Source organism: Meriones unguiculatus, chromosome 21 (genome assembly GCF_030254825.1).
Source record: "Meriones unguiculatus strain TT.TT164.6M chromosome 21, Bangor_MerUng_6.1, whole genome shotgun sequence".
Classification (NCBI taxonomy): domain Eukaryota; kingdom Metazoa; phylum Chordata; class Mammalia; order Rodentia; family Muridae; genus Meriones; species Meriones unguiculatus.
This window is the reverse complement of record NC_083368.1, coordinates 14,505,294-14,525,354: the sequence shown is the minus strand read 5'-3', so window position 1 is coordinate 14,525,354 and position 20,061 is coordinate 14,505,294. Positions and strand designations below refer to the sequence as shown.

At 45.5% G+C, this 20,061-nt stretch overlaps 1 protein-coding gene across 4 annotated transcripts in view; it reads left to right on the top strand.

The window, feature by feature from the left end:
- Window positions 1-20,061, top strand: part of Dpp6 (dipeptidyl peptidase like 6) — an 831,812-nt gene that overhangs the window by 307,290 nt on the left and 504,461 nt on the right. Inside the window, exon 1 of one of the 4 annotated variants that reach the window (XM_060374080.1) lies at window positions 15,718-15,783. The exons of the other annotated variants lie outside the window; for them this stretch is intronic. Within the exon in view, the coding sequence (XP_060230063.1) occupies window positions 15,733-15,783 (51 nt within the window). The 5' untranslated portion in view covers window positions 15,718-15,732. Of the gene's footprint in view, window positions 1-15,717; window positions 15,784-20,061 lie in introns of those variants that run through there. 4 annotated transcript variants of the gene reach the window in all.

Here is a 20,061-nt window from a genome sequence, read left to right as displayed (position 1 = left end):
CTGGGTTTTGGCTTGTCAGTCAAAGAAGTTTTACAGAGCAGCAAATGTGCAAAGCTGCCCTGGGTACCAAGAGAGGTGCAGAGGTTTGTCCCAGTGGCTATGCAGACTCTAACCTGCAGTAGAGCATGGGGTGCTGTGGAGGGAGGGAAGGTGAGCACTGTGTGACGCTGTTCCTGGGAAGATGTGAGCAACTGCCAACTCATCCCAGACAGAGAACCGGCCAACATAAGGCGAGCACTAAAGTTCAACTTGGCGAATCAGTGAGTTTATTGGGGTTGCATACAACACAGGGTCAAAAGGTTGGAGGTTGGCCAGCTGCGAAGAACAGACATTTCTCTTGAGTCTCCTCCTTCTGTCTTTTCTACGCCCCAAGTATCCTTCAGCCTTTCTGTGTGGTCCATCAATCTGCTCAGTTCTTTCTCTATAGCAGCTCTAACTCGTGTGACATGAGTCTCCTCATCTCTTCAGTGTTCCTTCCTGTAACTGGGAAGCACTAGTAATGGTTGGCTGCAACACAAAAGTTGGCTGAAACACAAACATGAACAAATAATCTAATCCAGATGCCACTGCATGCAGAAAGAGAAGAAGCTGGGAGATAATCTGCAGATTCCCACTTACCTCTGCTCCTCCTGAAACAGTGATGTGCTTCTCAGTCTCCTGACAGAGGTTTGTAGCCTGCCATTGTTTCTCAATGTGGATTGTTTCCCTGCCACCACTCACAAAAAGCTCCGGGATTTCTCTCCTGTCCTCTGGGACAACACCAGCCTGTCTGCCAGAGGTCTCTGCTCACTGACCTATTGGGGAAGAAAATGCTGACTAAAGGTAGCGTAGTACCCTTGTCCTTGTTAGCATTTACTGTCAACTTGGTGCAGCCCACATTCACCTGAAAAGTGAGGCTCAGTTGGTTTGTATCAAGTTGTTCTGTGAGCATGTCTTCGAAAGACTGCTTGATTCTTGATTCATATAAGAAGGTTCAGCCCACTCTTGGTAGTTCCGTTCTGTAGGCATGTGGTCCTGGTTTGTAGAAGGAAGTCAGATGAGCATGGGTCCCAGTAAGGCAGAGAGTGAACCACCTAGCAGCATTCCTTCACAGAGTTTCTGCTTTGACCTTCCTCAGTGATGGACTATAATCAGGAAGTGTAACCCACATAAACCTTTTTACTATCTAAACGGCTTTTGACCCAAATGTTTTATCATAGCCATGAAAAGAAAACTGGAACCTGTCTAGAGAGCTGTTATGTTCCAGAAACCCTCTCACAAGAAGAGAATGGGTGTAATTGTGTGTGTGTGTGTGTGTGTGTGTGTATGTGTATTTCTCCTCTTGTATCCACATATTTGTATGTGATGGAAGTATCTTTACAGAATAGTTTAAAGTCAAGTAATTATTCTACTTTTCTTTGGGATACCTGGTCTATCATGCTAGGCAGGAAGCATTTACGAAGAAGCTATTCAAAGAATTGGAAATGAGGGGCATAAAAGCAAAGTGCAGAATGTACAGTGAAGTTGCTGGAGTATGCATATGGCTGTTGATAAAAGGAACCTCTGTCCCCACCCTCCCAGTCTGTTTATATCATAGAAACATATTTCAGGAAAGCCACCAGCCAGGAGACTTCCCTCTTCCAAGTTATCCAAGGTATTAATAACCAGGCAGATGCCAGATGGAGGTTCAACAGAATAGGGGCAGCATGTAAGTCATTGGAGAACTGGACACATTTTTAAAAAGACCCTTGTAGACATCCAAGATGAGCTACAGAGTAAAACCAGCAAGAGTTGTATTGATTGGTGCTTTCTAGAAGGCTGCTCAAATTCATAGCAAGTTCCTGCCTAAGTGCAGGGCTATGCATGCCCGTGAGCTCTGAGCAGACTTCTTGGAAGAGCTAGATTGGCATCTGCTTTCTAACAGTGAGTTTTTGCCGAGCAGTGGGTGCTAGCCAAGGCGAGCTGTTCCCCAGATCTGCTTCTGTCTTTTTAAGCCAGATTTTAAGGTTTGAAGCACTCAACTCCATATTAGCATTTTGAGCTTGCAAATGTGGCCTTCCCTTTAAGGGGTTCTCACCAACTCCTCTTGCCTGGTGCTTCCCAGGTGGGATCTGGTGCAGCTGGCATGGTCTCAGAACTTTTCAGAGGTTGGGACCTACAGGGTCTTGGAGCTGTCTTCAAGAGGTACCATGCCCCTGCGAAAGCCCCATGACATTAACTGTGTGTGGACTTGGCAGGAAGAATCTTGGTTTCCAGTTCACATAGTGCCTCTGTCATTTGATTAAATCCTGTAAACTACTCAGCATAACTCATTTTCTTTGACCCCTATAAAATATTGCCAGACAATTATGACACCCCTTGCTTTTAGAACAATAAACCAAGGCCCAGATGGGATTTCACATGGCGTAGGGATTATGAGAGAGTGTAACCAGACTTGCAAATGTCCTGGCTGCCTGGTGATCTGTGAAGCCCGCTGGCTCCTAGGGCTGTGGGCACAGTGAGGGCACATGCTGCTTGAGTCTTGCTGGGGACAGACGGTCTGTCTCATGCCTGTCAGGTAAGATCACCCCCACTGTTGCAGAGGGATTCCCAGCCTCATCTGGAGCCACTGTCAGTGAGCAAATCTGTTTCTTTCTATTAGCTTCAGGAGAGGCAGAGGCAGAGACAGAGGCAGATGCTGGAGGTTGGCAGGTGGCTGTCACCCCAGGGAGACCAGCCTCCAAGCAAGGAATGGCCATTGCAATTAAAGTGTTTTCTTCCTCCAGATGTCTTATAATCAACAGAAAATCAGCTTTGGGACCCCTGACTGAGACACTGAGAGTCCAGGCAGAGTTAAGAGGGAAGAGCCCAGAAGGCCTTATTACTACTGCTCTAGGAAGATGCTTAGGATCAATGAAGTAAATGAGCTGTTTCATCCAAGCCAGCTGCCTACAGCAGGGGTGCAGAGGCAGACAGACAGACAGACACATGACTTCATCCACCACCCTCAGACTGTCTCCATGGAAAATGATTTCTGAACTGAAGGTGGAGGAAGTGGACTGTGTGCGGTCCTGACCACAGGTCACCTCTTTCCTCCAAGGAAGGGCAGGCACTGCATGACTTTTCTTTTTAGCAGAAGCAGGGATGGTAACTGCAGAGCAGGGGTGAGGCTGCCGTGGGTCTTCCAACAGAGTGCCTGCTTTGCCCCTCTGAGGGTCTTCAGCATCTCTTGCTAATTGACTCTAATCTGGCCAATATTCTGTTGACGACAGAACTAAGTAAAGGAATTCACGGTGAGTCACAAGAGAGATGAGAAACACATTGCTGAAAGAGTAACACCATCAGCAACAGACAGCATTCATCCCACATACCCCACAAGCATGTTCTGCTAACGCCTCACCCCTGCCCTGGGAAATAAAATAGCATGATATGATTAGTGTGAACAGGGTGAGCTAGTCAGCTGCACCTTGGCAGCAACTGGTTACAGCTGACTACACTGAAGCTAGCCTTCCCCTGAAAAGGGCAGAGGGCAAGAGTGAACCAGAGCAAAGCCTGGTTCTGGATGGCCAGACAGAAAACTTGGTTGCAATGAAGACTCTTCCATCCCACTCTCTGCTCCCTCTCATGGCTTCTCCATTTGGAGAAGAGACACTCACATGTCCCCAGGTTGCATCCTGGGGATGTCTGATTAGTGAAGGGGGAGGGTTATCTTCTCCCCTCTAGCCCTAGCTTTAATATAAGAGTCATGTGGGCAAGTGATGGAATGGGGAAGGATCAATGGTCAGCCGCTGGGAGAAGGGAAGGATGGGAGCTGTGACAGTAAAGGACCTTCACTGCTGTAGTTTACATGTTAGCTTTGTGGGTGCACTCATTTAAATATGTGTGGTAAGGGCCTAGGGACACGGCCGTTGGTTAAGAGCGCTTGGTGGTCTTACAAAGCACTGGAGTTTAGTTACCGGCACCAACTTCAGGCAATTTACAACTGCCTGTAACTTCACCTCCAAGGGACTCGATTGATGCCTTCCTCTGGCTTCTGTGAGTACCCAAATACATGTATATACACACACAAGTGTTCAAACTGTATGTATGTATGTATATGTGTGTGTAAAATACTTAAATAATGAGTCTTTAAGTAATGAATCTTTATGACACACACCAAAGGCTGGGCCTGGTAGCTCCTATCTATTATTCTCAGTATTTGTGAGGCTGAGGCTCATGATTCTAAGGCCAAGATCCTTGTGTACCATATAAAACAGTCCATCTTGGAGGGAAGCTCATTAAGATGCAGATGTTCTAAAGGGGGGTGAAGGAGTCCCTCTATTTAAGGGCAGGGAGACTCTGTAAACCCAGGAAGTCCCTGAAACTGGCCAGATTCACTGGCCTCCTTCTCTCTGAATTGTATGAAAACAGCTAGGACCATTGAGAGACAGTGAAGCCTAGCTGTGTAGAAAACTCTCATACCAGCTGAGCTGCCAGGGAAAGACCCTCTTTAATCTGTTGAGTCCTCTTCGGGCTATGCAGTGTGTTCTAGGATTCCAGCTTTTGTTAGCTGTCATCCGGGCTGAGGTGGGCTTTGGTGATGTATTTGAGTCATTTCTCCTCCTGTAAGTAACCCCTCACCCATATTCCTGTAATTAACTCCACTGAAACTCTTCAGTTCTCCCAGTTAGAGTGGTGGTATCCTTACTATGGCATGAATATTGTCTTAGTTACTTTTCTATTGCTTTGAAGAGACACAATGAGCAAGAAATTTTAGAGAAGGGTTTATCTGGGGCTCACAGTTCTGAGGGTGGGGTTAAAGTCTAGAATCATCTTAGGGCAAGCATAGCTTGCTTTGGAGCAATAGCTGAGAGCTTATATCCAGCAATAGCTGGAGCAATAGCTGAGAGCAAAATCATGAGGTAGAGAAAGAGCTAACTTCTGACTAGTTTAGGCTTTTGAAACCTTCTCCAAAAGGCCACACCTCCTTATCCTTCCCAAGCAGTTCCACCACCTGGGGGTACACTATTCAAACATAGGAGCCTAAAGGGGATATCCTTGTTCAGTACTACAGACCAGTTCTCTATCTGGATGTGTGTAGATCTTCATTTAAGTCTTTCAGGAACAGATACCACACAACATTATACTCTAAGAATTCATCAAATCTCATCAAGACTACCTGCATCCTCTGGGGTCAGTTGGTAGGGAAGAAGGGGCATCCTTTCTGAGGACTAGGAGAGGGATATGGCAGGGGAGTGGGAGGGAGGGAGGAAAAGAGTATGGGGCCGGGAGGAGATGAGAGAGTGTGCTACAATTAGGGTGTAACATGAACAAACTTAAAAAATAAATTAAAAAGATGTGATAATGTGATCCCACAAAAAGAACATTTTAAATAAAAAGACACAAGAGAGTGGATTGAAAGGAATAAAAATAAAAACATGAAAAACATCATCAAAACCAAAAGTGGGATATAACACTCACTGTTGATCTCCATCACTGCATGAAGCCTGGGAACAGGGATGCTTGTGTGAGTGCCTTCTACCACATTCTGAGCTCACTGGGGCTAGAAGCTTTATCAGAAACAACTATGTACAAGTGGTTCTTGACCAAGTAGCATGTTGTGTTTGCTAAAAACTCATAACAAAAAAGGAAGCATTGCAAAGAGATACTCTATTTTCACATTTAAAAGCAGTTTTGGAGTATATAGATTTCCTGGTGGTTCCATTCAAATAAATCTTACATGCCAATTCATTGAGAAGTGTTGTCAAATAGAGTTTGTTTCCCAGCCTAATTGAAGTTTTTCTTGATGTGTTCCAATAGCAATAGCATCGTGAATATTTGTACAATACAAATAGCTTCGGACAGTGTCACCTTGGATGACATGAGAGACATCAGAATTGATATTGGAGAGATTTAGAAATCTCAAGGAAGTCTTTATTCTTGGTTGCTTTTCAAAAAGTGAAATGAGCGAAGCAGTTTGGTAGAGGTCCTGGCTCTTCCACAGGGGTGGAGAGGGTGCTTAGGCAGGTCTGAGGCACAGTGGAGCTCTTTTAAGCCTCCTCACAGAGGTCGGTGATATGGATCAGGGGGTAAAAGGCACTTGACACCAAACCTGAGGACTGAATGAGATCCCTGGATGGTGGAACAATAGAACCAGTTTCCACAAGCCTTCTTCTGAAGGTCCCATGCTAAACCCACACCCATGCGCACAAAACAATAAATAACAACATTAAAATGTACCCTCTCCAAGGAAGCCTGGTTTTCCTCACCCATCTCATTCCTATGTTATATCCCTATCCCTGAGCTGCCCGAACCTCCAGCTCTCACCTGGCTTCCCTTCTCTACCCACCTCCTTACTCGTTAGCAGTGTCTCCTATCACATTTTATTTGCTGCTTTCTGTTCTCTGTTTCTGACTTTCTTTGCATCCCAGTGAGCAACTGTGTCAACCTGTGCCAATCTATGGCTTTTCTTGGCTTCCCAACTGGAGTTGAAAATTGACATCTGTGACACATAGCAAAATTCCTGGGATTTGAATGAAGCATGAGCCTTCTTCTAGGCTCCCCCAAGGAAGGCCACATAGAGAGGTGAGTCTGGCTTCCAAGGTTCAGCATGACTCTTGGGGACTCCCTGTCCAGACACTCAGGCTTTGTATCTTGCTGGACTGGCCTTTCTGCTGCCTACTTTGACTATGAACCAGTGACCACCCTCCCCCAGACCCTGTACACATCTAAATGCTGGGACTCTACCTGTGAGTCCTTCCCTTCCACATGGCTTGTTCTCTTAGAGATGACTTACGTGTTTGCTACTCAAGGTCCCTGTTTTCCCATATGTGTCATTCAACCATCTTTCTGGTCTAATCACACATTTAAATGTGTGGTTCTCATTCTTAATTCTGATTGTAGTTCTTGTTGGGTAGAAACATTAACCCAATTATGACTCAGAGGCTTGAAATGTCCAATTTGGGGGTGATGCCGCAGAAACCAGGCTTTTCTAATATTTCCTTTTCTCTATGGAAATGAAACTAATGAGAATCTAGCCTGATGTGAGGAGAGAGGGAAACTTGCCACTTCAGCTACTGTACAGGACAGTTAATTCTGATCAAAATGGATCTCTTCAAACCTGCTGTCACCTTCACTTTTTCACCTGTTCCCTTCAGCAGCCTGGGCTACATTGCTCTCCATGTGGAACAGACCTGAGATTTCTGTAGCAGGTTCCATCCTGGATCCACCTCCATGGGAGGCTAACCATTCAACTTTCTGGTTTCTCGTCTCTGTTGTGACCCCCAGGAGTGAGGCTGCTGACTCAAGGAGCTGCCTGGCTATATTTTGATTTGTTTTGAATTCTCTTCTCACTGTGTCTTCACTTGGCTCTTTGCTGATCAATCTCCATCCCTACCAGGAAATAAATGGAGTAAATGGATTTGTTTATGTCACTGGGTCTCAGTAATGAGGGAGACTCTGCATCCTGATGCTGCTTGTGTTCAGTCTTCCTTCCCCTTTGCCTTCTCTTTCTGCCTCTTAAGCTCCCTTGGCTTCCTCCTCCAGCTTCTCCTGTATAGTTTGTCTTCCTTCACCCCCATCTCATCTCGTTTCTTATGTATCCATTCCTTAGTCTTTATTTTTCTTCAGTATGGGAACTGAGCCCAGACTTTGTACATGTCAGGCAAGTGCTCTGTGGGTGGGTAGAGCCATCTCTTCAGCTCTGGAGTTCAATTCTTTAACTCTGTGTTCCATGCCCAATTTAGTGAGGCTGAAACTGGGCATTATATTAGTTATTTCTCTCATTCCCCTGACTAAATACACAACAAAGACAACTTAAGGGAGTGAGAGTTTATGTTGGCTCACAGTCTGAAGAGTCCCTCATGTTGGCCAAAGCATAAGGCAACTGGAGTGGGGAAGCAGAGCAAGAGAGACACCCATCCTCAGCAATTTATTCATTTCATTTAGTGCAAGACCTCAGTGCATAGAATGGTACCACACAGTTTTAAATGGGTCTTTCTCCTTCAGTTAACCCAACCTAGAAACTCCTTCACTGATAGGTCCAGAGATTTATCTAATAAATGATTCTATACCATGGCAATCAATATTGTAGTCAATATTGATGACCGTGAGATGAGACAGTCAAACATGACCAGGGGTTGGGGCCCAGACACAGGTTGGAGTGAGCCAGGTATCACTGAAGTCAGGGCTTTGGAGCACAAGGAGCCTGCAACATCATGAGCTCCAAGAATGCTCCCATCCACATGACAGCCATTCTGCACTTGCTGTTGGAGATCAATTATTCAGGGATGCTTTGGAAGGCTTTCTCTGAGTCCTGACCTCCAAAACTATAGCTCAACGCTCTGTTTTGCCTGTGGAAGGATTCTCAGATGAATTGTCGTTCACTAGGTTAAAAATCTCACTTATTTAATTTGTATTTGGCTTTAGCCTTATTTAACATAGAGTCATTTCTCAGCTAAAATGTTTTATAGTGAAATTACTTTTTAATACTTAATTCTGTCCATCACACAAAAATGGTGTCACTGGCCCACTATGGTAGGCAGCATTTTGGCTCCTTTGAGCCTTGTCCTAATATTTCACCCATGAATATGTGTGCACACTGCCAAAAGGACTCTGAGGATGGAGCCAAGTTTGATAAATAATGTTGAATAATCAAGATAGATCCACTGTAATTGCCTGGAACCTAAGAAGCAGAAGAGGAGGCCCTGTAACCTGAAGCAAGAGAAAAATTCAGGTGCAGCTGCCTCTTGGGAAAAGGCCAGAGAGTCCTGCACACTGAACACAAATGAGATTCTCCCTAAGAGCCTCCAGAAGACAGGAAATCCTGTTGACACCACCACCTTCTCAGACCCTGAACTGAGTCCGGCCATGTTCTACTGGGCCTGAAGCTGTACTGGGCTGTGATAAGTAAGGATGGAAGTGAGGACTGCATTAAGCCACCACGTGTGTGGGAACCCAGTGCACCTGCTATACCAGGTTCTTACAAAGAACAAAGGATAAAGGTCTTCCCACAGTCACCACCTCTCACTCTGTGGAGATGGGTCTAGATGCACATTTCTGACAAGCACCTGGGCAGTTCTTTCACATACCAGTCCTTGTGAATATCTGTTGTCCCCCAGCACCTCTTAAACAGCTCAGGAAGACCCAGTGGGTACCAAAATCAGTGCAATCAGGCCATCCTAGAAAATATCTAAGTTGAATGCCCAGGGAGATGTCGTGGTAGGAAAAACTTCCATCATGCAAGTGAGAAAACTTGAGTTCAGTTCACACAGCGATCCACACAGGGTACAACCTAGAAGCTTATGGGCCAGCTAGCCTGATGGTGTAACATGACAGAAACAAGAGAGACCCTGCCTCAAAAAAAAAAAGAAGGCAAGAACCAATTTCTGAAAGTGTCCTCTGTCATCCACATATTCACCATGATATACATACACACACATGTACAGGAAGGGAGGGGAGAGAGAGAGAGAGAGAGAGAGAGAGAGAGAGAGCTGGGTGAAGATATACATTGTCATAATGCCGTACAAAGCATTAAAGACGAGAGTGTTGGTAAAACTTTATCAGTGTGGTGGTGGTGGTGGTGGTGTGTGTATGTGTGTGTCTAAGTATGTGTTCATGTGTGTCTAGGAATGTATGTTTATGTGTGTATATAGTAAAAGGCTCAGGAGTGTCTGAGGAGTACTGCTCCAATGAGATCCCTCGAATCTTAAACCTTTCCCACAAAGCCAACTTTCTGACATGATACCTTAGTTCCTTAACTTGTTGTTGTAATTTTTTTTTAAAAAATCACCTGACAAAAGGAACTTAAGAGAGAAGGGGTTTACTTGGTTTTCAATTACAGTCCATCATTGTGGGGAAATCAAAGTGGAAGGAACTTGAAGTAGCTTGCCCCATCACACCCACAGTGTCACATTGCATGCCCAGTGTCATTCATATCCTCATCACATCTACAGTATCAAACCATATCCACAGTGTCATATCATGCCCTCAGTGTCATATCATACCCATAACATCACACTACATCCCCTGTCAAGAAGAGAGAGTAATGGATGAATACACACCTTCTCTACTCTTGCTGTTCAGAATTCCCTGCCTGGGGAATGGTGTTACCCACAATGGATGGGTTCTTTTCTCACCTAAATGTAATCAATATAATCACCCACAGACTTGCCCACAGGCCAACCTAATTTCGACAGTCTGTCACTGACACTCCCCTCCTGGGGAATTCAATAATGTGTAAGTGATTAAACTAACATATGTGGAATGGTCCATGTCTTTCTACCAGCCGCAGTGCCTGAAGAGTTCAGAGGATAAGCAAAACTTAGGTCCAGATTTTATAGCTTGATGAGGCTGCATCCCCACATAGGTGGGATTTGCACATCTGCCTTCAATGTACTGTGAGAACGCAAGGTCATTGTTACCGTGAAGATGAGACCTTTATATTGACAGCATCCTGCAATTACTAACAAGAGCTCAACATCCGCCATTTGCTCAGGAAGCAAAGACGTTGTTGAGCAGAGGCCTCAAGGACTGCTGCAGCCCTGTTAGAGTGCTGCCCTGCTGACCGCTGTGTATTGGTTTATTTATTTTGGCTCCTGTCTTCAGTCTCTGACCACAAAACCCAAACCACAGGAAGGCAGAACAACACAGTAAGTGAGCCTTCTCTACCCATCCCTCACAATCTCCTGATTGTTTACAGAGTCCTGTAAAAGGCACCCCCTGCCAGAGGCAGCTCTAGCAGTGAGTTCTCTGTAAGAGAAATGTGGACAGCAAGAACACACTGTGATTCCCAGAAACCAGACACTAGCAGCTGCCTCCACTGGAAGGTCATCACCAACCATAGGTGAATCAGGAAATGATAGCTTATGTTAATTCTGGATTTTACAGGCTGGAAAGAAATTGATTCTGTGATAGCTTCCTATACTTTGGGTTGAAGGTATATGCTTGGGTGTGGTGGAAGGTCTTTGGAAGGAATAGGAAGAAAACATAGGGGTTTTTGTTTATTTGTTTGTTTGTTTTTTAAGCATATCTTTTTAATGGGGAGAGGACAGCATTCTTTGCGGAGCAAGATTCTGCTTCAGAATGAACCATCAGAATGGAATAAGATCCCAGGAAAGGCAGGTGGTGGCAGTTTTGAGCAGGGCCACTCGAAAGAGTTCTGTGTGCCAGGCTGGCACACTTGAAGGAGTGGCAGGAGATGAGATGAGATGATTGCCCACCCATGCCAAGAGGTATGAGGGCTGGATAAATGCACTGACTTTATATGGAATCACAGGACATCGGCAGGCCAGGAGGGACACCCCGAGAGGGACCAAAGTCTTCTCCAGTGAGCCTGTTGGAATTGAGAATTGGACCCAGTTCTTGTTGTCTTAATAACAACAAAAAAATGAGAGGGGTGTGTGTGTGTGTGTGTGTGTGTGTGTGTGTGTGTGTGTGTACCAAGTATTGGGAGAGTACCATGCAGAGCAGAGCCCCACATTTGCAGAGTTGTACAGACACAGCCTGAGGGATGTCGCAAGTGGCCCCTGGGGTTCAGTCTAAAGCCGTAGGTCCCTGAAATGGCAAGTCTCTGAAAAGTCTTAGGTGTGGATGTTGGGTTTTCAAGCGTAATTCCTGACAACCTCAAGCTCATTTCTTAAATGCAGGTGACATTATTACACTAATGCTGGCCCTGAAATGTAAGTGCGAATGGTGATCTCTAAACCCCAGGATGGTCCATGACAGCAGCAAGAGGGGCTGCCTCAGCCTTCGCCCTCTGTTAGGGTCCTGGTGTGTGTGAGGCTTGTTCTCAGTCCACTTCTTCCTCAGAGTTGCCTTCTGGGATGTAAAGCCAGCCTGGCTTCCTGCTGCTTCCTCTGAAAATGACATCCACTGTGGATTTTGGCGCCATTTTGAAGTCATGTCATCTCATACCACTTGGTGACCGCTTAGGTGCACAATCACTTTAGATCATTTGAAGGAGGGCAAAAGCCCAGTGGAGGCAGCTTTGGAGGTTTATTTAAAAATCAATAAATCATTAATGTCCTTTTACACAAGTTAAGCTTAGGAAGGTATCACAATTATTAGTTGACCAACAGCCTAAAATAACATGGGATTTCATGGGAGGACTTCGTCTAGAAATTTAAAACCTCCATGATACCTGGAAATATGCTAATTAACAGAATATTTTCAGTCAGATTAGTGTTTTAAGATTTCAAAAGCATTCTCCTTTTCTTGAATCTATAGATGTCCCGTTTTTCTAAGTGGCATAGCAGGGAGACCTAAAATGTTATAAAAATGTCAGGATCTGGTTTTTAAAGAAAAAGTCTTGCATAATTCAGTATCCTAAGCCTACGTTTTCTTACCCACATTTTCAGTGATTAAACGCTTCTTTTGATGTTCGGCTTCTCTGTGGTCTGTTTCCGGGGCGATGAATCTACCCTGCCTCCTCCCTCACATCATATAAATCCAAGTCCACGTTATTTTTACCAACCACCCATTAAATATTAATCAGCATTTCTTGGTTTTGAGCCCACAGGTCTTACTTACAAGACTTTACGGGGAATGGCTAGAAAGCCTGCCAGTTTGAATCCCTTAGCTTGGTACAATTCGGCCATAAGTACCAACTCCCAGAGCTCTCTCTGCTCAACTTGCATCTCTCTTAAGTGGGGAGCTGAACGAGCCTGAGGAATTTTACTCGCTCTGCTGCCGTATTGACCCAATCAATAGCCGACATGGACATCGGATGCATTCTGATTTCCAAATCTTAGAGCAGACCCCTCGGAAACCACTGTGAGTGCTTCCGAGTTCCGGAAAATCCTCTGTGCTCATGAGATTATGACCATTTCGTTATCTGGGTTTCCCCTCATATGAGCTAATGTACTGTATTTCAGATAAGGAGGGAGTGCGCTGTCCAGACAGGGTGTAATGAAAGAAATTCTAAAGCGTCTGCCCATTCCTCTGAGTGTACTTTACTCTAGGGCCCAACTGGGGATCAGGAACTTCCCAACTTCTTTGGCCTTCTGTCAGACATCTCTGTTCCCAGAATGGATGGCTTCCATGAGACAGAACACTGAAGCTTTGGGGGATATCTGAGTCACTGTGCCCCTTGGTCAGCTGAGTTCAAGGAGCCACAGCTACTCATTCATATCAATAGGAGAAAATGCACAGCCTGCTCCCCCTACAGGGTTACAGTTCATGAATTACAATTCATGGCAGGGAGGGGGCCAGCTCTCTCATTTGGACCCTTACTTCTCTGTATCCCAACTGAAAAAGAGGTGATCCCACCTAGACTGAGGATGAAAAAGCCAGTCTGCTCACTTAGAACCTTGCAAAATGCCACCACACACTAAACGTGATGGGGGCTGCATATTGGTTGCTGATGGTGACAGCAATGTGAGGAAATAATTTCCCAAACAGACTAAATGATGACTCGGAGATGTCAACAAAGGCTGACAGAAGAAAGGCTCATTCATTTCTCCCCCTGGTCATTGCTGGTCTAGGATGGTTCTGTTCTGTACCATCTCAGTGTCAGCCTGCCAGGGTGCTGACGCCCCCTTACCGCCAGTCTCACTGAAGAGTCTAGTACCAAAGCCATAAGAAAGTAGGTGCTGCCTGGCCCAACAAGTGAAGAGAACTGTCAATCACACCATTCTTCTCAACTACTAAGGGCCCAGAATGATGATGAGACACATTTCCAGAGGAGGTGACCCCAGAGTGTGTGGCGGGAATCAGAATTTACACGCAGTGATGGTAACAGGCACTTCCAGCAGAGAGACAAGCCAGCTGCTTTCCCCCTCCAAAGGAGAGGCATCTTCATGGTATGTGTTTGGAGATAGTACTGTCTTCTCAGGTACCCTAAGATGGATACATTGTCTTCACCTCGAACAAACATCAGCCTCATGGAGAAAACTGTGGCTACTTGCTCAGGGATCGTGGGATTGGGCTAATCCAGGACATATATGGCTCTCAAATGTCCTTGTGCCTCTGTGTCTCTGTGTGTTCAGGAACAAGTTCTTGGCTGCCATGCATTTCTCCTTAGAACTCTCTTCCCCCCTTTCTCCTCCTGTACCTTAGGGTCTCAGCCTTCAGTGTCAAGTGAGTGACTGTTTTGGGATGTCTCATCCTTAGCCAAGAGACAATGTATTAAGAGACTAATGGTATCAGTTTCTAAGCTCACACTCCAAGCACAGATTCTTGACACATTTTGACCATTTTGCCCTTGTCCACCTGAATTCTCAAGTTTCTGTTTTTCTGTGTCTTCAGCACTTTTCACATCCATTCTCCACCCTTCTGCCCTTGTCTCATTCATGTAGTTAAGCCACTTTTCTCTCAAGCCCATTGGTATCCATTTTATCCCTGCTCACCTCTGTGCCACCTTTCTGGCGAGTGAATTTCATTGTATCAACAACCAAGGAAGTCCCATGAAGGATGTCCGCTCAGTGTGATCATCAGAATCCAGAGTGATCATCCTGCTCTTATAGTCCATCACCACATGAAACAAGGTGTGTGTGTGTGTGTGTGTCAAAGAGAGACATAGAAAAGAGAGAACAGAGACAGAGAGAGAACACACACACACAGAGAGAGAGAGAGAGAGAGAGAGAGAGAGAGAGAGAAAGGAGAGATCACTTTGTTGGTTAAGAGAGGCTCCTGGTATTAAGTCCTTGCTGCTCCATTTCTGTAAAGATAGGAAGACCTCAGGGTTTTTTCTTAGTGGAGACAGCACAGAATCTCAGCACTCACTCTCCATCTGTTCTTCCTTTCCCTCTTTCCTTAATTACTGAGCACTTGTGTGGATCACACACACAGCCATACACACACACACAAACACACACACACACACATACACACACACCAAGTGCTAGATCAGGGCCTGTGGAGGTTCCTGTAGCTTTGAGAGGCAAGAGGAATAGAAATGACTACATCATCCCAACACAGGAATTTGACCTCATGAGAGTGTAATTGGCACATGTCTGGCTAGTGTTCATATCTAGAACATAACTACAATCCCTGGCATAGAGCTTGGCCCAGAAGCCCTGTGCCTGTGACCGAGAGGCTGTCTCAGAAGTGGGTGTTAAGAACTACAGGCTGGTCCTTCTGAACACTGTTTCTCTCTGCCGGCACAAGGCTACCGGAGGAGGCTGCCTGTTCCTTCATATCTTACATCTGCTAATTGCTTATAGAAATACCTACCTGTTCTACTGCATAAGGTCAAGTCAGTCACGGACCACGTCCCTATTTCTCTCAATAGCCAAACTCAGATGCCAGCGATTCACCTTTCTTGGGAAATCATTGACATCCTTGTGTCCCTTGGCATTACAGACACATACCTTGCTGTAGGAAGGCAGCAGACAGAATAAGGGACACCTTAGGGAGAAAGTCCTGCCTTAACATACCTACCCATGGTGAAACCCCCAGACAAATGCACCAGGAGACCCTGGGCATCGCGCTGTCTTCCTACAAGCAATCTTGTGATCAGCTGTTTATTGTGAAGCTCTCTATTGTGCAGCGCCCCTCTGATGGTAGGGGGGAGGCCAGGGCATTCAGGAACCCCCTCAATCTCCCCCTGGGAGGCAGATCTCTCCTGGGTCAGAGGCTCAGGCTGCTTGGGGCATCTTCACTTCCTGTGCTCCCCAGAGGCCAACTGTCCTGTTCAGCTATTGGCTGTTTGTGCTCACTGAGAACTCTGTGGTTGTTGGTAAGCAGCTTTAAAAGCCAGGGAGTGTCCCTGCTGAGAGAGCCCCAGGCATCTCTGCTTGCACACTAGACTCGGTGGCAGCTGCAGGGGAGTGCCTCACCTGGGATCAGCGGACAGGGATGAATGCTTCCAAGCTGTCCCGGGTGAACAGGATAAAACAATTCTGGAGGGTGAGTAGAAGACACAGATCAATTTATTGGAAAAAAAAAAAAACTGTTTAATTTTGAAGGGAGGGGGAAGACAGCCAACAGCAGGGTGAGAAGAACAGAGCGAGAGTTCATTACCTTACAAGGCTCCCGCTGGAGATTCAGTTGGCTGTGTTTGATGCCTTGCCAAAGGTTTGGGATTTAATTTTAACTAATCTTCGGCAGATGCAATCAGCAGCCAGCTCAGCTTTGATATTTGCTCAGAGCGAAAGTTTTCTGGAAAAGGCAGGTTAGCCTTTAGCCACAGTGTTACCTGGTCCCCGGGTACCAGACAGCCTGTTCTGATCGTAACCTCAGGGGCAGACCTTGGTGTATGTGGGTGAGGGCTGAGAGAGAGTCCTGAAAATAGAGTGCACAGGTGTTTCCTTCTGGCAGTCTGCTTCTCCAGAAGCCCCAACTGACCAGAGGGAAGAACGCTAAGAAAATCGGAAGCTTAGTTGCACTCACAGAGCTGAGGGTAGCAGGAGGGTGGCTGCCATCCAGTCAGTGTGGGATGCGTGGACACTGTAGACAGTTGCCGTGACCCTGTGCCATGGACACCAAGCTGGGTCACAGGCAGCCTATGGAACCGCGCCTTTTAGCTTTCCCCACAGGATGGCAGAGCGCTATGCAAACCGCTTCTCAATTTCAGACGCAACATTGGGGTGATGGGTGATATTGAATGTAAGTGTCAGATTCCAATAACGTTCAGGGATATGGGGATCAAGGAGTGACTGGACCCATTCTGAAGGGGGTTTCTGGCTTGCTGTGATGTGGTGAGTCTGTGACATTCTGAAGCCACAATTAGCACCCTGCTTACAGAAATGCCTTTAATTGATGAATAAAGGACAAGCAGCCATTTCTTACAACACAAACTGCTTCCTTCTCTCTGACTGCTGCTCCAAGGTGCTTAGGAAAGGCCCGCAAAGACAGATGGGGTTTGTCAATTGTATCTTGAACCACAATATCATTTACTTTGACTTGCAATGATCATAATGTGAGTTTGCCAGTAATTCAAGATCAAGGGGTCTATGGTCTGCTTGATACAACCAAACTAATTTCTTCCCAAATGAAAGACTTTATAGAGTACATGAATACTCCTCTGAGCAAGCAGGAGGATATTAACAATTGTTAAATGAGGACCTCTTTAGTTGTACTATAGGCAGCCTGCAGGGTTCTGGGCTGTAGGGTACCCCTAAAGAAATGGTTTCTCTCTCCTCTCTCTCCCTTCCTCCTTCTCCTTTTCTTCCTCTCCTCCTCCTTTCTTCCTCCTCCCATCAAACATCTGCCCTGGGAAGTGACTGGAAAGTTTTGATTACATTCCTTATCCTGGGCTTTCTGTCTGTTGGAGGACTTTCTCAGTGTCTTGAGACCTGGCTCTAGACTCTTCAGATTCTTCCTTAGGGTCGTAGGTGTAGTAGATCAGGTGCTTGATAAACCACAGGCTAGCCCAATTCTGAGTTCCTTCTACTACAGACTAAATTTCATTTTAGCTGTGAGCATCTGTATGCTCAGAAAACCCCTTGCACACAGCAACCAGAACTTCAAACATTACCTTATACTTTAGAAGGAGGCCCCGGGTCCGAGAAGTGATCGTTCTTTTAGCCCTGGCCCATGGCACTTGAAGAGGATTCCCTCAGGTGGCTCTAACGCATGCCCAAGATTTCGAGAGCCAACGTCAGGTCTAGATATTGCAAAGCATTCTGCAGGATCTGAGGAATTTCTTAATTATTTAGGAAATGGAAGTGGGTGATATAATTACTCTTGTTGTCTGGTCTCTGAATAATTCATTCTCTTTTCAGTGGTAGTTTTATGATCATTGCTCCAGGCTTCTATTAAGGACTTCTTTTAAAACTCAGAAATAGATTAGAAAACAATGCCAGAGAAAGGATTTAAAAGTGTCTTAATGGCATGGCAAGGTGGCTACCCACTCCCCGCCCCCCACCTCCCCATTTGCAGGATAAAGGTGAATTTGAAAGAAGCACAGGAGAGGTGAGGGCCCATGCCTTTAATCCTAGGACTCTGGAGGCAGAGGCATGTGGAGCTCTGTGAGCTCCTGGTCTACAGAGTGAGTCCCAGGACAGCCAGGGCTAAACCAGAGAAACCCTGTCTAGAAAAAAACTAAACAAGCAAACAATCCAAAAAATAAACAATTAAAAAGAAGGAAGTACAGCTATGTGGGGGTGGGGGGAAGGCAGGACTCCTTTTAAGGTAACAAGGATGCTATTTTAACATTTGGTCTTGGGGCAGTTGCATGAAATGTAACTATGATACCATTAATACTAATAATGCAACAACCTTAAGAACAGTGTTAGCGGTCTTCTGATTTTGGGTTTTAGGGCGTGGTGCTGTTTTTGAGACAGGGTCTTGCTATGTAGTTCAAATGGGCCTAAATTTCACTGTGCAGCACAGACTGGCTTCAGGCTCATCATCCTCCTGCCTCAGCCTCGTAAGTGCTGTGATTTTATGCACGTGTAATGACTGGCTCCAACATGGTTTCATTGGTAGAGCAATTACATGAAGGTTGTTTAGACAAGCCCAGGGACATCCTGCAGTGGTAGGAAGGCTTTGCAATCTCTGTCTCAGCGGCTTTGCTATTTAGACTGCGCAAATAATCTCCAGAGGATACACTTGATTTCGCCAGAAGCCCCTTCCAAAATGGTTATCAGGCATGTCCCAAGGCTATTAGAGCTAACACATTTTTGATGATATCTACATACCAGTGAAGATGATACAATTTTACAAGAAGAAGAAGAAGAAGAAGAAGAAGAAGAAGAAGAAGAAGAAGAAGAAGAAGAAGAAGAAGAAGAAGAAGAGGGGGCTCCTTTTTCTTTCTTTGTGTGCAAATGTTATTGGTTATGATGTGAAATTACTGAAATTTGGGTATTTCACAAGTCACATCCATGAAAGGTCGAGTGTTGGGGCAGGGCAGCATACAGGGTGACTTGGAATGATGGAGCAGGGCAGTACACAGGAGACTGGTGCTAGAACAGGGAGGTTCAAAGGGTTCCACGTTTTTGTCCAAGGCAGTCAGTATATCTCTTCCTGCCTGACTTTTCTGAGTTGAAATTCTGGGGGACGAAGGGGAAAGTACAGAGCAAATCAGCAGCCTGTAGGTTAGTATAATCAGCAAGCACTCCTTTCCCCTCAGTGTTGATGTTCAGCGTCCTGTGCAATGGGCAAGACCCATGTCTGCATCTAGAGACCGAGTCTCTCCAAGCCGTTCTAATGGGCACTAGAGTCAGAACATCGTGCTGCCTGCCGGGTGCTGCTGCTTTTTGTCCATCTCGAGCTAAGGTCCTAATGGTCTTTTCCCAACAACTGAGCTCTGTTCAAACTGGTGGTGGTTGCAGCAATTTCTCTGCCATCTGGAAGGATTTTAAGCCCTAAACCCCATCTCCTCCATTCAAGGGGTCTGGTCAAGGCACTGACTGTCTGTGGACCAAGTTCTCATTAGCCATCTGAATTTTTAACCCCTAATAGAGCACTTTTCTTCTTGAGAGCTGTGAACTCCAGGTTCCAGGGGAAGAGCTCATGAAAACAATGTATTCCTCCCAAATATGTATGTCCTGCCTGTATGGCAATCTTCTCAGATGGGAGATACCCAGAATCAGCCCAGTCCTTTTTGCTAACAAATCTGTAGTCTTGTACAGGTGTGGGGATCATGAATCATGAGAGGGTGGCTCAGTTTGGGGCTCATCTGCAGTGAATCGCTGTCGCCTCAGGAACTTGGCTGCTAACTTCCCAGCTGTAAGCAGGGAAGTTGCGCTTTACGTTCTTCTGTTTACTCTGGACCTATATTCTACTTGGTGCTCCGAGAGTATGAAGTGCTGATTTCAGTGTTCAGCCAGCATCCGTCCCCTTAAACATCTTTACCTATGACCTAAAATAATAATTGTAATAAAAATAAGAAGTCAGACATCGGGCTAGAGAGATGGCTCAGTAGTTAAGAGCACTGGCTGTTCTTCTGAAGGACCCAAGTTCAACTCCCAGCAATCATGTGACAGCTTACAAGTGTCTGTAATTCCAGTTCCAGAGATCTGATACCCTCACACAGACATACATATGCACAAAATGCCAATGTGCATAAAATAAAAGTTTTTTAAAAAAGAATTTTCAAAGTTTTAAATAAAAAAAATTTATTTAAAAAAAAAAGTCAGCCATCTTTTTGGAAACACTTGCCTGGCTGAAATTCTGTCCCTGGGCAGCCAGAAGCATCTCTTAGCCAAAAATGCCAAGTCTCCTTGCTGAAGTTTGCCTTGT